The sequence below is a fragment of the Symphalangus syndactylus genome, chromosome 12, assembly GCF_028878055.3.
Source record: "Symphalangus syndactylus isolate Jambi chromosome 12, NHGRI_mSymSyn1-v2.1_pri, whole genome shotgun sequence".
Taxonomy (NCBI): Eukaryota; Metazoa; Chordata; class Mammalia; order Primates; family Hylobatidae; genus Symphalangus; species Symphalangus syndactylus.
Genome location: NC_072441.2, coordinates 101,750,918 through 101,766,142, shown reverse-complemented (window position 1 = coordinate 101,766,142; position 15,225 = coordinate 101,750,918). Strand labels below are relative to the sequence as shown.

The 15,225-nt window shown below is 39.1% G+C and overlaps 1 protein-coding gene across 2 annotated transcripts in view; it reads right to left on the bottom strand.

Annotated features, from left to right (window-relative positions):
• Positions 1 to 13,528, bottom strand: part of KLHL20 (kelch like family member 20) — a 66,281-nt gene extending 52,753 nt beyond the window's left edge. The window contains exons 1-3 of one of the 2 annotated variants that reach the window (XM_063627353.1): positions 13,330 to 13,528; positions 12,742 to 12,873; positions 12,335 to 12,398 (exon numbers count right to left, since the gene is read on the bottom strand). In XM_063627353.1, the coding sequence (XP_063483423.1) occupies positions 12,335 to 12,357 (23 nt within the window). In that variant the 5' untranslated portion in view covers positions 12,358 to 12,398; positions 12,742 to 12,873; positions 13,330 to 13,528. The remainder of the gene's footprint in view (positions 1 to 12,334; positions 12,399 to 12,741; positions 12,874 to 13,329) is intronic. The other variant, XM_063627351.1, reaches the window with a different exon arrangement.
• Positions 13,529 to 15,225: the final 1,697 nt, after the last annotated feature.

The window sequence follows — 15,225 nt, the reverse complement described above, 5'->3', positions numbered from 1 at the left end:
TGCATCAATGTTCATCAGGGATATTGGTCTAAAATTCTCTTTTTTTGTTGTGTCTCTGCTAGGCTCTGGTATCAGGATGATGCTGGCCTCATAAAATGAGTTAGGGAGGATTCCCTCTTTTTCTGTTGATTGGAATAGTTTCAGAAGGAATGGTACCAGCTCGTCCTTGTACCTCTGGTAGAATTTGGCTGTGAATCCATCTGGTCCTGGACTTTTGTTGGTTGGTAAGCTCTTAATTATTGCCTCAATTTCAGAGCCTGTTATTGATCTACTCAGAGATTCAACTTCTTCCTGGTTTAGTCTTGGGAGGGTGTATGTGTCCAGGAATTTATCCATTTCTTCTGGATTTTCTAGTTTATTTGCATAGAGGTGTTTAGAGTATTCTCTGATGGTAGTTTGTATTTCTGTGGGATCGGTGGCGATATTCCCTTTATCATTTTTTATTGCGTCTATTTGATTCTTCTCTTTTCTTCTTTATTAGTCTTGCTAGCAGTCTATCAATTTTGTTGATCTTTTCAAAAAACCAGCTCCTGGATTCATTGATTTTTTGAAGGGGTTTTTGTGTCTCTATTTCCTTCAGTTCTGCTCTGATCTTAGTTATTTCTTGCCTTCTGCTAGCTTTTGAATGTGTTTGCTCTTGCTTCTCTAGTTCTTTTAATTGTGATGTTAGTTTTTCCTGCTTTCTCTTGTGGGCATTTAGTGCTATAAATTTTCCTCTACCCACCGCTTTGAATGTGTCCCAGAGATTCTGGTATGTTGTGTCTTTGTTCTCGTTGGTTTCAAAGAACATCTTTATTTCTGCCTTCATTTCGTTATGCTCAGTAGTCATTCAGGAGCAGGTTGTTCAGTTTCCATGTAGTTCAGCGGTTTTGAGTGAGTTTCTTAATCCTGAGTTCTAGTTTGATTGCACTGTGGTCTGAGAGACAGTTTGTTATAATTTCTGTTCTTTTACATTTGCTGAGGAGTGCTTTACTTCCAACTATGTGATCAAATTTTGGAATAGGTGTGGTGTGGTGCTGAAAAGAATGTATATTCTGTTGATCTGGGGTGGAGAATTCTGTAGATGTCTATTAGGTCCGATTGGTGGAGAGCTGAGTTCAAGTCCTAGATATCCTTGTTAACTTTGTCTCGTTGATCTGTCTAATGTTGACAGTGGGGTGTTAAAGTCTCCCATTATTACTGTGTGGGAGTCTAAGTCTCTTTCTAGGTCTCTAAGGACTTGCTTTATGAATCTGGATGCTCCTGTATTGGGTGCATATATATTTAGGATAGTTAGCTCTTCTTGTTGAATTGATCCCTTTACCATTATGTAATGGCCTTCTTTGTCTCTTTTGATCTTTGTTGATTTAAGGTCTGTTTTATCAGAGACTAGGATTGCAACCCCTGCCCTTTTTTGTTTTCCATTTGCTTGGTAGATCTTCCTCCATCCCTTTATTTTGAGCCTACGTATGTCTCTGCACGTGAGATGGGTTTCCTGAATACAGCACACTCATGGGTCTTGACTCTTTATCCAATTTGCCAGCCTGTGTCTTTTAATTGAAGCATTTAGTCCATTTACATTTAAGGTTAATATTTTTATGTGTGAATTCGATCCTGTCATTATGATGTTAGCTGGCTATTTTGCTCGTTAGTTGATGCAGTTTCCTCCTAGCCTTGATAGTCTTTACAATTTGGCATGTTTTTGCAGTGACTGGTACTGCTTGTTGCTTTCCATGTTTAGTGCTTCCTTCAGGAGCTCTTTTAGAACAGGCCTGGTGGTGACAAAATCTCTCAGCATTTGCTTGTCTGTAAAGGATCTTATTTCTCCTTCACTTATGAAGCTTAGTTTGGCTGGATATGAAATTCTGGGTTGAAAATTCTTTTCTTTAAGAATGTTGAATATTGGCCCCCACTCTCTTCTGGCTTGTAGAGTTTCTGCCGAGAGATCAGCTGTTAGTCTGATGGGCTTCCCTTTGTGGGTAACCCGACCTTTCTCTCTGGCTGCCCTTAACATTTTTTCCTTCATTTCACCTTTAGTGAATCTGACAATTATGTGTCTGGGAGTTGCTCTTCTTGAGGAGTATCTTTGTGGCGTTGTCTGTATTTCCTGAATTTGAATGTTGGCCTGCCTTGCTAGATTGGGGAAGTTCTCGTGGATAATATCCTGCAGAGTGTTTTCCAACTTGGTTCCATTCTCCCCGTCACTTTTAGGTACACCAATCAGATGTAGATTTGGTCTTTTCACATAGTCTCATATTTCTTGGAGGCTTTGTTCATTTTTTTTATTCTTTTTTCTCTAAACTTCTCTTCTTGCTTCATTTCATTCATTTGATCTTCCATCACTGATACCCTTTCTTCCAGTTGATTGAATAGGCTACTGAGCCTTGTGCATTCGTCACGTAGTACTCGTGCCATGGTTTTCAGCTCCATCAGGTCCTTTAAGGACTTCTCTGCGTTGGTTATTCTAACCAATTCATCTAATCTTTTTTCAAGGTTTTTAACTTCTTTGCCACAGGTTCGAACTTCTTCCTTTAGCTCGGAGTAGTTTGTTAGTCTGAAGCCTTCTTCTCTCACCTCGTCAAAGTCATTCTCCGTCCAGCTTTGTTCCGTTGCTGGTGAGGAACTGCGTTCCTTTGGAGGAGGAGAGGTGCTCTGATTTTTAGAATTTTCAGTTTTCTGCTCTGTTTTTTCCCCATCTTTGTGATTAAGGTGGGAGTGACCTGATTTTCCAGGTGCCATCTGTCACCTCTTTCCTTGGCTAGGAAAAGGAATTCCCTGACCCCCTTGTGCTTCCTGGGTGAGGCGATGCCTCACCCTGCTTCAGCTCACGCTCAGTGCGCTGCACCCACTGTCCTGCACCCACTGTCTGACAATCCCCAGTGAGATGAACCCGGTACCTCAGTTGGAAATGCAGAAATCATTTGTCTTCTGCATCGCTCATGCTGGGAGCTGTAGACTGGAGCTGTTCCTATTCAGCCATCTTGGCTCCCCATTTTTGGTTTTTAAACAAAGGCTTTAGAGAAGCATGATGGCTGGAGCTAGTATACATAAAACTGTAGAAGTCTGTAAGTTGGGCATATCCTGTACATTTAAGTATGTGTTGTTTAAACTTGTGTTAAAGGACATATTCTTTAGAAGCTGCAATAATTATTTTCCTCTAAAATGGGGTCTGGACAAAAAGGTGGTGGGGTATCTGTAAATTGCTCAAATTTGATGAACACTGCCTTACAGGATCACAGTATATATGTATGTGTCTATAAATTTTACAAGTTGGTGTTCTTCACAAGTCCTTAAATATGAAAACTACCCCTTCTTGCTTGTGTGGAGATCTAGATATGGAATAGAATGGATCATCGGATCATCTAGCATAAATGCCCTCCTTTTACATATGAAGAAACTAGTTTGGTTATGTGACTTACTCAAAATCATGAAGCTTTCAGTAGCAGAGCAGGCCTCTGGATGCTTTAGGGTAAACCATGCATCTCCTGAGGTACTGTGAATATTTAATAACTGTAATTCACGTGAGTGCTGGGAGGCAAGGAGAGGGAAGAGTTTCTAGGATGATTTAGCAATTCAAAGTGAGGTTTTGTTTTGTTTTTTCTTATGGATTATCCAAATTTCTGTACAACTATTTTTAAAAGCCCAAGAAACTCACCAAATGCAGATTTTTTTTTTTTAGATTCAGTCATCATGAAAAACTTCACCAGTGAAATATCAAGAAGAAGAGTCAAATAATTTGGTAAAAGAAGCCTATAAAATGCATTTCATATTTAAGGGAATGAGCATAACAAAGTGAACTTATGTCATCCCTTTTCTAGCTAAAATTAACTGGGATGGTCTAAGAAATTTTCAGAATTACCTGTAAGTATTTATAAAATACTTAAAATACTTTTATTATCTTTAAAAAGTCATTCCAGATAATAAATAAGATACAAATTTGTATCTTTTCTTTGCGACAGGGTCTTGCTCTGTCACCCAGGCTGGAATACAGCAGTTTGATCACGGCTCACTGCAGCCTCAACCTCCTAGGCTCAACTGATCCTCCCACCTCAGCCCCCTAAGTAGCTGGGACTACAGGTGTGAGCCACCATGCCTGGCTTGAAAATTTGTATCTTATATTCATATTTCATATGTAGAAATTCAGGTGCTAAATTACTAGGTAAAAGTCACAAATTACTGACAAATAATTAGAAATAAGATATCTGGATTTTTATATCATCACATTATATAAACATGCAGAGAAAAGACAATCTATGCTTCTTAATTATTCTTTTAACAAATATTTACTAATTGCTTTTAATGTACACAAAGCATTTTGCTATAGACTGTGGAAAATTCAAAGTAATATAAAGAAGCAATCTCTAGAGGAGGAGATACATGAATAACCAGTAAGAGGGCAACCAGGACAAAAGATGTGGTTCAAACATAAGAATTTTTGGAGGAGGCTGAGCCTAGTGGCTCATGCCTGTAATCCCAGCACTTTGGGAGGTTGAGGCGGGGGGATCCCTTAAGCCCAGGAGTTTGAGACATGCCTAGGCAACATAGTGAGGCCCCATCTCTAAAAAAAAAAAAAAAAAAAAAATCCCCAAAACATATATAATGTGTATGTATGTGTATATATATATAAAATAATTTTTGGAGGTGATACATGTTTAGAACCTTGACTGTGGTGATATCATGGGTGTATACATATGCCCAAACTCATCAAAATGTATACATAAAATATGTACAGTTTTTTGTATATCAATTATACCTCAATAAAGCTTAAAAGTCATTCAGAAAGGCAAAATCTATGAAGTATATGTTTAACATCATTCAGAAAGATTCTGGATCTCACAGGTATAGCCTATCAGGTTACTACAAAGGTTGCTGTTGTAAAGTAGGAATATTACACTGGGTTTTCCCAGAGCTTAAGTGAAATATCCATGCTCCAGATCGTTATATTTCTGTTTCTGATTCTAAACTCATTAAGCAGTCCTCTGATGGAAAATTCTTCCAAAAGTACCATGCTACTTAAAAGGGGGATGACTCAAGCATTCTGATCACTGAGTTTTAGGTCAGCCTCATGTGAGTCTCTCTCAGATACTAATCATCTACAACTACTGAGAGAGTCTAATATCTAGTCTGCAAAGGACAGCATCCCTATCAGTCTGCTACTTCCAAAGCTGTAGCACTGACGGGAACTACAGTATAATAAAACACTAAGGTGTAAAAGAAGTCTCCTGAGAAGGACAGAAAAAGCTATAAGGACATTCTAGGAAGAAGAAATTGCATGTGCATTGCAAAGATATAGCACAAAAACAAAAAACATGGTTCTTCTTTTCTCCAACAACAACCAATTTTTCCAAAATACTTACACATCTGGTAAAAACATCACTGTTTATGCTTGGCAATTTTAAAGACTAAAACATAAAGCTGAGCAGTTAAAGAATAATTTTTACCATCCACATAAACAATCAAGAATGCTTTTAACCACAGAGCTAAAATGGTGCCTTGTACACAGTAGATGCTGAAAGAATAAATCACATGATTAACAGTGGTACAATCAAGCTTCTTTTTTAAAAAAGTAACAATTAAAGACAGAAGACCAATTCAAAAATTCCTGGAATACTGACACTGCATGCTGAAAGTAAAGTGTTATTGTCACAACCTTAGTTACGTACATAAAGATGCTACTGTTGAACTGAGATATAAACAATTTTTTATTTCACCTAAGTACAATGTGGGTAAACTAAGCTAATGTCTCCGTTTTTCTTTTAAATGTACCATAGTGCCAGGCGCGGTGGCTCACACCTGTAATCCCAGCACTTTGGGAGGCAGAGGTGGCTGGATCACCTGAGGTCAGAAGTTCGAGACCAGCCTGGCCAACATGGTGAGGCTCCATCTCTACTAAAAATACAAAAATTAGCTGGATGTGGTGGCGCATGCCTGTAATCCCAGCTACTTGGGAGGCTGAGGCAGGAGAATTGCTTGAACCCGGGAGGTGGAGGTTGCAGTGAACCAAGATTGCGCCACTGCACTACTCCAGCCTGGGCAACAAAAGCAAAACTCCATGTCAAAAAAAAAATATATGCTCTTATTACTGCATTAGTATAGTAGAATCTTTTTTTCTTTTTTTTAGAAATAAGGTATTGCTCTGTCACTGAGGATGAAGTGCAGTGGTATGATCATAGCTCACTGCAGCCTCAAACTCCTGGTTGAAGCAATCCTCTCACCTCAGCCTCCTGAGTAGTTAGGCTCTCAGTGCATGCTACCATGCCTGGCTTAATTTTAATTTTTTTTGTAGAGACAAAGACTCTCTCTGTTTCCCAGGCTGGTCTAGAACTCCTGGGCTCAAGTGATCCTCCTGCCTCAGCCTCCCAAAGTGCTGGGATCACAAGTGTAGGCCACTGTGCCCCCAGCCATTGGTGTCCATCCATGTAATTTTCACTTCAGGAAATATCATTCATCTTTTGCCTTTTTTTCTCAACCATTTAAGAATGTAAAAACTAGCTGGGCATGGTGGCCTACAGCTTTAATCCCAGCACTTTGGCAGGTTGAGGCAGGAGGATCGTTTGAGCTCAGGAGTTTGAGACCAGCCTGGGCAACAAAATGAGATTCCATCTCTACAAAAAAATTTAACAATTAGCCAGGTGTGGTGACATGTGTGACAGGTGCTTCTTGAATAGCTTGCAGAACCATAAACCAAGATAAACCTCTTTTCTTTATAAATTACCAAGTCTCAGGTACTTCTTTATTGCAATGCAAAATGGACTAATACACTATCTAAATGAACATTTCACCTTTCCTACTTCAAAAATTTTGTTTTACTTTGAAAATTAACAACTTGACCTTAAAAAAGATTCAGTGGCACTGATCCTCATTTATAGTCCTAAATATACTTGAATAGAGACAGCTGGAGATTTGAGTATATAAACCCTCAAAACAGAAATAACATCTCAAATTGCCAGTTCTGCTTACTAGAAGGGGTCCCAATAGGCACTATAGTCCATACCTGATTCCACACCAGAAAGCCAAGCTATTAACCTCTTTATTTGAAACTTGGTTGTGAATGTTTTAGTCCCAAGACATCTCATCACTGCTTATTGGATAAAATGAGCATAAGCCTTGGGTGCCTTGGTCCAGTGATCGAGACCAAGATGGAGCAGGAAGGGTAAATCCTCATGCAAGCATGCTAGTTTCCCTTTATATCACGATAGCAAAAGCCTTCCTAGAATACCCCTCAACAACTACTGCTGCCATCTCATTGGTAGCACTGTGTCACACAGCCCTTCCCATATGCAGAGACAACTAAGAAATCAAGCAGAATATTTAATTTTCTAGTGTCTATAGTAGATGGAAGAAAGGAAAAGATGTGCAAGCTAACCTACAGTGCATGCTACACTAGGGAACAGTCAAATCAAGCAAGTATATGTTTTACCACTATTTTTAAGCATACACTTTAGACTGAGTAGAACAAATTGAAAATTTCAAAGATACGAGATTGGAAATTTTGTCTTCTGAAATTGAACTCAAGGAGTAGCTCAGCTATCCTTCAATGTGAGTAAAAAACTATCAATAAAAACTCTAGATACTGTTAAATAAAATAAGACCCAAAGCATGTAAAGCTTCTTACTCATTTTAGAGACTTTATGGGGTCTTCCTGCTAGGCCCCATCGTAAACACCCCGGTACTCACTACAGTTCTGTCCTCAGCATTCTCCTTTTCTGTTCTACCATCACTTATGCCTACAGCTTGAAGAACCTTCTTAGTATTGATGACTCACATTTTTAAATTTCTAGCCCAAATCTCTCTTCCGCCCCAGAGTCATATTCCAATCACATGCTGGATATCTCCATCTGGCTGTTTCCTAAACACAATCATCTTAAAGTATATGAAACAGAATCTATTCTTGGCTTAACTGAAACCTGTTCCTCTTCCTGTATTTTTCTTTTTAATCTTATCATGGCAGCACCTAGTTTCCTAAGTTTGGAGTCATTTATAACACTACCTTTTTCTCACTCCATGTTCACCAAATCCTTTTGATTTTACTATTATACAAGCTCTCAATTCCATCCTCTTCTCTCAACCCTCACTGCCATAGATATACTTCAGGTTCTCATCATCTTTCATCTAAATTACCACAACTACTTTAAATTCATTTCCTTGCCATAATTTCTTCCCTCTTTCCAATCCATCCCCTGTGTGCCTAGAAATCAGCTCAAAGAACAAACGATGTGTATAATAATGTCCATTGGCTCTTAAATACCTAAAGGATAAAGTTCGAATTCTTTCCCATGGTTGTAGCCTCAATTTCCATGTTTTCTACTTCCCCTTCTTCCCCAAAATACCCTATACTCCACATATACTCACTGTTCCATGCATGTCAGACAATTCTGGGTCTTGGTACTCTTTCTTATCTTTTTGTTTTTGCACAAGCTGTTCCTTCCTTTTATGGTGTTCTTAATTAACTCCCTTCTTTAGAAGTAAATTCTTATTCTTACTAGAAGATCCAGCTTAAATATTACCATCTCTGTGATGCTTCCTCATCTCCACAGAGCAGTTCCTTCCTCTTAAGTTTACATCTCTATTAAAATTCTGTTAACATTGTTTGTTAATTAATTAATTAATTATATTTTAGAGATGAAGTCTCGCCCTGTCATCCGGGCTGGAGTGCAGTGGCGCAACCATAGCTCACTGCAGCCTCAAACACCTAGGCTTAAGTGATCTTCCTGCCTCCTCCATCTCCCAAAGTGCTGGGATTACAGGTATGAGTCACTGCACCAGGCCAATATTGTATCATGATATCTGTTTTCATCACTTGATCTGTATCACACAATATACAGGAATAGAGCAGTATCTTATAAAGGTTTGATATATGAATAAACCAATTTCTACAATCAAGCTCAGTTTTCTATTTATATATTTAAGGAAAGTTGGAAGAATTACAAAATATTTGGTATCTCTTAATAAAATGAATGATTAAAAATTAATATCTTGGGAAACAAACATATTATTGGTAAAGACTATGGATTGGTGTAACTCTAAGGGCAAAAATTTGTCAATGTCCACCAAAATTAAAAAATGTACATAATCTTTAGACAATTCTAAATCTAAGAACTTATTCTTTTTTTTTGAGATAGATTCTTATGCTTTCGTCAGGCTGGAGTGCAGTGGCATGATTTTGGCTCACTGCAACCTCCGCCTGCTGGGTTCAAGTGATTCTCCTGCCTCAGCCTCCCGACTGGGACTGTAGCTGGGACTACAGGCACGCACCACCACGCCCAGCTAATTTTTGTATTTTTAGTAGAGAAGGGGCTTCACCATCTTGGCCAGGATGGTCTCAATCTCTTGACCTTGTGATCCACCTGCCTCGGCCTCCCAAAGTGCTGGGATTACAGGCATGAGCCACTGTGCCCATCCAGGACTTATTCTGTACTTACACATCTGGGCAAAAACCACCTACAAGGATATTCATTGCAGACAGAACTGGTTGTAACAGCAAAACAGTTGAAATAAATCTCTCTCAAATGGGACTGTTTAACTAAGATGCATATAGACAATGGAATACTACATAACTATTAAAAGGAATAAGGTAAATCTGTATGCATTTGTTACAATTTACAAAATAATTTTTCAAGTGAATAAAGATACAGAAGAATGTGCATGATATGCTGACATTAGTGTCTTTTCAAATGCATTTTATTTTCTTATTTTTATTTATTTATTTAAGAGATGGGGTCTCTCTCTGTTACCCGGGCAGGAGTGCAGTGGCATGATCACCACAGCCTCAAACTCCTGGGCTCAAGCAATCCTCCTGCTTCAGCCTCCTAAGTAGCTGGGAATACAAGTGTGAACCACTATGCCCTGCAACATTTGTGTCTTTTTTTTTTTTTTTTTTTTTTTGAGACACTGTCTTGCTCTGTTGCCACGGTTGGGGTTCAATGGTATGATCACGGCTTACCGCAATCTCTGCCTCCCAGACTCAAGTGATCCTCTCACCTCAGCCTCCTGAGTAGCTAGAACTTCAGGCATCTGCCACAACACTTGGCTAAATTTTTCTTCTTTCCTTTTAGTAGAGATGGGGTTTTGTCATGTTGCCCAGGCTGGTCTTGAACTCTTGGGCTCAAGGGATCAGCCCACCTCAGCCTCCCAAAGTGCTGGGATTACAGGTGTGAGCCACTGTGCCTAGCCATCTTCTCTTTTTAAAGGTTACTAATGTTAGCCAGGTGTGGTGGCTCACGCCTGTAATCTCAACACTTTGGGAGGCCTAGGCAGGCGGATTGCTTGAGCCCAGGAGTTTGAGACCAACCTGGGCAACATGGCAAAACCCTGTATCTACAAAATAAAAATTTAAAAAATGAAAAGAGAAGACATCTTATATACATTTCTGTATGAACTACAATGCCTCTAAAAGAATGCATAAGAAACTGCTTACAGTGGTTGCCTTTGGGAACTGGGGTCAGCAATGGAAGAGTTAACTTTTCACTGAATATCCTATTGTATCTTTTAAATTTTGCATTGTGCTATGCAAATGATAGTACATAAATAAATGATGTAATGAAACTTAACTAATAAAATGCCAATTGATTTCATAAAACTTTATAATCAAAAATTAGAATACCTTTAACAATAATTTTCAGTCTCATTCATAGATTTTTTTTGTTTTTTGGAGGGGGAAAGTCTGCAGAAACTGTTCGGTCCTATTCAAACAATTATTCAGTAATCATTAGGTGCTAGTGATGCAAATATAGGAAGACATGAGACTAAAAGAGCTCACAATCTAGTAGACAGAATGAACATGTATTCAAATAGTCTCAATATAAAAAGTTACTTCTCAAAGCTTCTTTAATAGCAACTGAGTATAAACCCAGCATTACAGAGACTGCCTTCTGGGTTAAATCAGCAAAAATGACAGCCCAATAAAAAAAGGATAGGGAAGTGTGACCATGATTGAATGTAGGAAGCAGGTGAAAGTAAGACCAGAGACCAATGTGAGTAGGCTAGGCTCTGGCCAAGTGACAGTGATGAAGAAAGAGCTGTAGCTTAACAATTAACGACACTAGAATTATCCAGCATGATTCTGAATAGCTGACAGTATTATGTAATAAAGCAAGAAAAAAGGAGCAGGTATGAGTGATTAAGCAAATATTTTATATAGACTACTGATAAACCAAAAACATTCCCACACTCTGCTATTCTTTTAAAAAATAATAAGCTCTTATTTTTGCAATTACATAACATGACATTTTATGGTAGCTGGAGATGAGACACAATCAGTGGGTTTTGCAATAATGTTAGAAGTGAAGTGATGAAGCATTTAATATTATGTTGTTAATTTTTTTCATGTACATTGTGGTAAAATATTATTCCTACTACAGAGTAAAATATAAATAAGATAATGATATTTTTCATCTTGATAACATCTTTTTCATCTGGAGATCTTAAAGCATTTGCAAATGTCCAATAATCCCCAATACCCTGATCAGATACACTAAAGAAGTAAACTGGAGTACAGAGAAGGTGAACAGCTCAAGGTCAATTGATAAACCAATAACAGATTTGGATAAAGATATACATTCTGGTTCTTGCTCCAAGTTCTGAGTTATAAGTCATATTCCCATTATAAAATGTTTCTTCTCTTAAAAGAACTGCAAAAGTTGTTTATCTTTGATGTTAAATAACAAGTGATTAAATAGAGTCGATAAACAGAAAACAAATGTAAAAACCAAAGAAATAGAACTGGGATGATTTTGTATCATAAAGACTCTAGTCTCATTTGTTAGAACAGAATGAGAAAAAACATTATTAAATTCTAGGGTTGGGAGGGCCTATTTAATTGTCTATATTTTCCCAGACATTGTTCTATTTTTCTATGGACTAAGTTATTATGTCTAATACCTATTTTAGTCCTTATAAATCTTCCCTGCAATGCAGCTATTTTAATTAACAGAACAAATGTATTATTGAACATCAAGGAAATAACCAAAACCATAATTAGGCATGCAGTACAGTATATTATAAATAATTATGATTCTTACATGGGAACAGAATCCTCTACATTTTATAGGGAACTGAAGATTATAGTCGACATAGTATCATAATGAACTTAATGATTATTTACTGTAACAAAAAAACCATGAAAAAGGAAAATGTGTTTAGCACTACAATCCACAGCACTTTTCAGAAACTTAACTTCTATATTTTATTCTATTAAAAAGCTATTAATTCTTAATATTACTTTTGATTTATTGTAGAACAAGATTCATTAGTTCCAAGCAGAATTTGGTAAGATTGAAACTTTTTTAAAAATTTAAATTATTACATGCTGAATTTTAAATCAGTGAAACCAAAGGTTTTCTTCCTCAATGCCTACCTGCGCATTGGCTTTCCTTCCATGCACCATGAAAAGTACCCTTCACCACACTCTAAAGCCGAACCTAAGACAACAGAAAGGCAGGAACTTAATAAAAGCTATTTCTGATCTTTACAGTAACAATCTTTATATAATCATTTCACTCATTTCGTCAGTTATCAAGAGTTTCATATCCTATTATACCACAGGCCTTCTGCAGATGCACAATAACTTAATCTAGTACATTTAAGATTACCATCCTTACTCTGCATGCTAAAACGATTAAAGGTGAGGGAAAGTATGCTAAATAGTCCCGACTGTTAGGTCAGTCTTATTTCTCTTCAAAAAGTGCTTGGAGATATTTAACTGTGATCTCGCCATCAAGTATATTTACAGAGCAAGCACCAGATACCCACAGCAGTACTAACCTGATAGATCACATAGGGTACACGCTGCTTTAACAACGAATCTGAAGACTGTTAACTTGTCCCGAAGTGACAGGAGGAGGAGGCGTTGGCATTTGCCTTTACAAACAACTCCGCTTCCGACAGCCCAGGGAGCTTGAACAGGGCAGGGAAAGTATGGCTCCAGACTAACACTCTTTACAAGCATTTCCTTCAGTCCCCGAAACAATGTTCACTACCCACGTAGCAGAATTTCGCCAGGTCCCGAGGGTTAAATGGGGGCGCACAGTACTTTCTTCCTTCCCTGAATTCCAAACACTGTCTGGGGAAGCTGTCCAAGGTGGGGAACCCCAGCACCACCAGGCAGGACACAGCCCGGGGCCTCCTCTGGCTCCCGAGATAGGCTGTCAGCCAGCGAGAGCGCACTCTGGCGCTCCGCGAGGCCCGGCCCCAGCGCCCCAACAGTCTCTTCTCGGCGCCGACTGACTGGCGACCGACGAAGCACAGCCCTGACCCCATGGGGCAGCTCAGCAACTTGGGACCACATATTTGCGAAGCGAGCCCTGGGGCGCTGTCCGCTGTCCCCTGCTGTAAGGTGACTGGTTCACTTACCGGCTCTCACACTTTCTTCTCTGCCGCAGCCTCCGTCTACTCCGCCCTCCACTCTTCCCTGCCTCCTCCTCCACCGCCGCTAGCGCAGGCAGGATGCCACTCTTGGAGCTATTTCCTTTCCCTTCACCGGCCCATATCCAGAAGCAGGAAGTAGTCCTCTTCTTAAATCGTTCCCGCAGGAACCCACATAATCCGCCAAGGGGTTCCGGTGCGGCTCCGGAAGTAGTCGTGCCCTTTGCTGGGGCATTCAGGTAACCTCAAAGGCTGTTTATCCTCGTGGGGGTTTCTTGTATCCCAAGAGTAACCATTTTTAGAGTTCACTGCGGAACTGGCAGTATTTGAATACTGAAGCCTCTTTTCTTCTTTGTTTTCGCCAGCAAAGGCAGTAAAGGGTAGTCACAGAAAGCTAAGAATTTGTATTTCTTTTTAGTTGGTGGGTCTCCTTTTGGCACAATGTTCCTAATTGTGGATTGAATTATTGCATGCACACATGGGTTGGCATGTATCTGTCAGGCCTCTACTATGTGCAAGGTGCAGAAGTTACATAGACAGACCAGAAATAGATCTTATCCTCCAGATTTCCCACGGTCGAACTTTCAAGACATCAGGATTTTATCCAGGCTCTAAGGCTGTGTTAGTTTGCCTTTCTACTTAGTATTCACCACCAGACACTTCACCAAACACATCTTCTGTGGATTCACTTTAATGTTAGGGAGGGAAGAGTATATTTTCTTAAAAAAAATTTTTTTTCAGTAGCAAGCAGAGCCAAAAAAGTATATTTTTTAAGTTATCTTTTCCTCCAGATTTTCCTATAGCACACAGCCACCTGTGTATTTTTTACTTTATATTAATTTTTACTGTATATTTATATCTAGAAAACAAGTGATACAAGTGTAAGGTGGGGATTACAATTTCAGGAATGTCAGAGAAAGACTGTTGCTGATTTCCTGATAAGTATACTAGGCTAAGTATTAACCAGATTTTCTTTAGCTGGTCTTTATGTAGAATCTACACTGGTGTGTCCAGTTGTTTCTGAGGGGAAAGGATACCTCTTGTTAATTAGCTTGTAGTGGAAAATGCATGGCCTTTAGATCCGGATGTAGTGACCCAGTGGATTCTTCTTGCCTGCTGCCCGGATACAGATGATTTATCAAGGTATAGGGATTGCAATGGAGAAAGAGTTTTACACAACATCAAGTGGAAAAATGGAAGAAGTTTTATCATTACTCAAATCAGTTATATTATTACTCAAATCGGCCTCCTAGAGCATTTGGGGGCTAGGTTTCTTTTCAAAGGTAGTTTGGGGAAAGGGGTAGGGGTGGCTAGGCAATGGGTGCTTGCTGCTGACTGGTTGGGGGTGCAGTCATAGGGGTATGGGAGATGGTCCTCCTGCCTACTGAGTCGTTTCTGGGTGGAGCCACAGGGACAGTTGGTAGGTCCAGGTGGAGCCATCAGTAGTCAAACATGCAGAAAACTTAAAAATATACCCCAAAAGGCCAATCCTAGATTCTACAATAGTGATGTTATCTGCAGGAGTAATTGGGGAAGTTGCATATCTTGTGACCTCTGGAATAATGGCTGGCAATCACTTATGTCTACACTTAACAGAATTCAGGCTCATCTATCCCCCTTGTCTGGTGGTCTCTCATTAGCTTTACAAAGGCAGTTGAGTTTTGGGGAAGGACTGTAATTATTTAAACTATTAGACTAAATGTCTCCCAAAATTATCTTGGCTTACTCCCGGGAATAATTTAGGACAGACTGAAAGCTAAAGGCAAGATGGGGTTTGGCTAGATCAGATCTCCTCCACTGCTATAATTTTCTCACTGATAAAATTTTTGCAAAGGGGGTTTCAGTTTGCAAAGGCGATTTCACGGATACACATAGGTACAAATC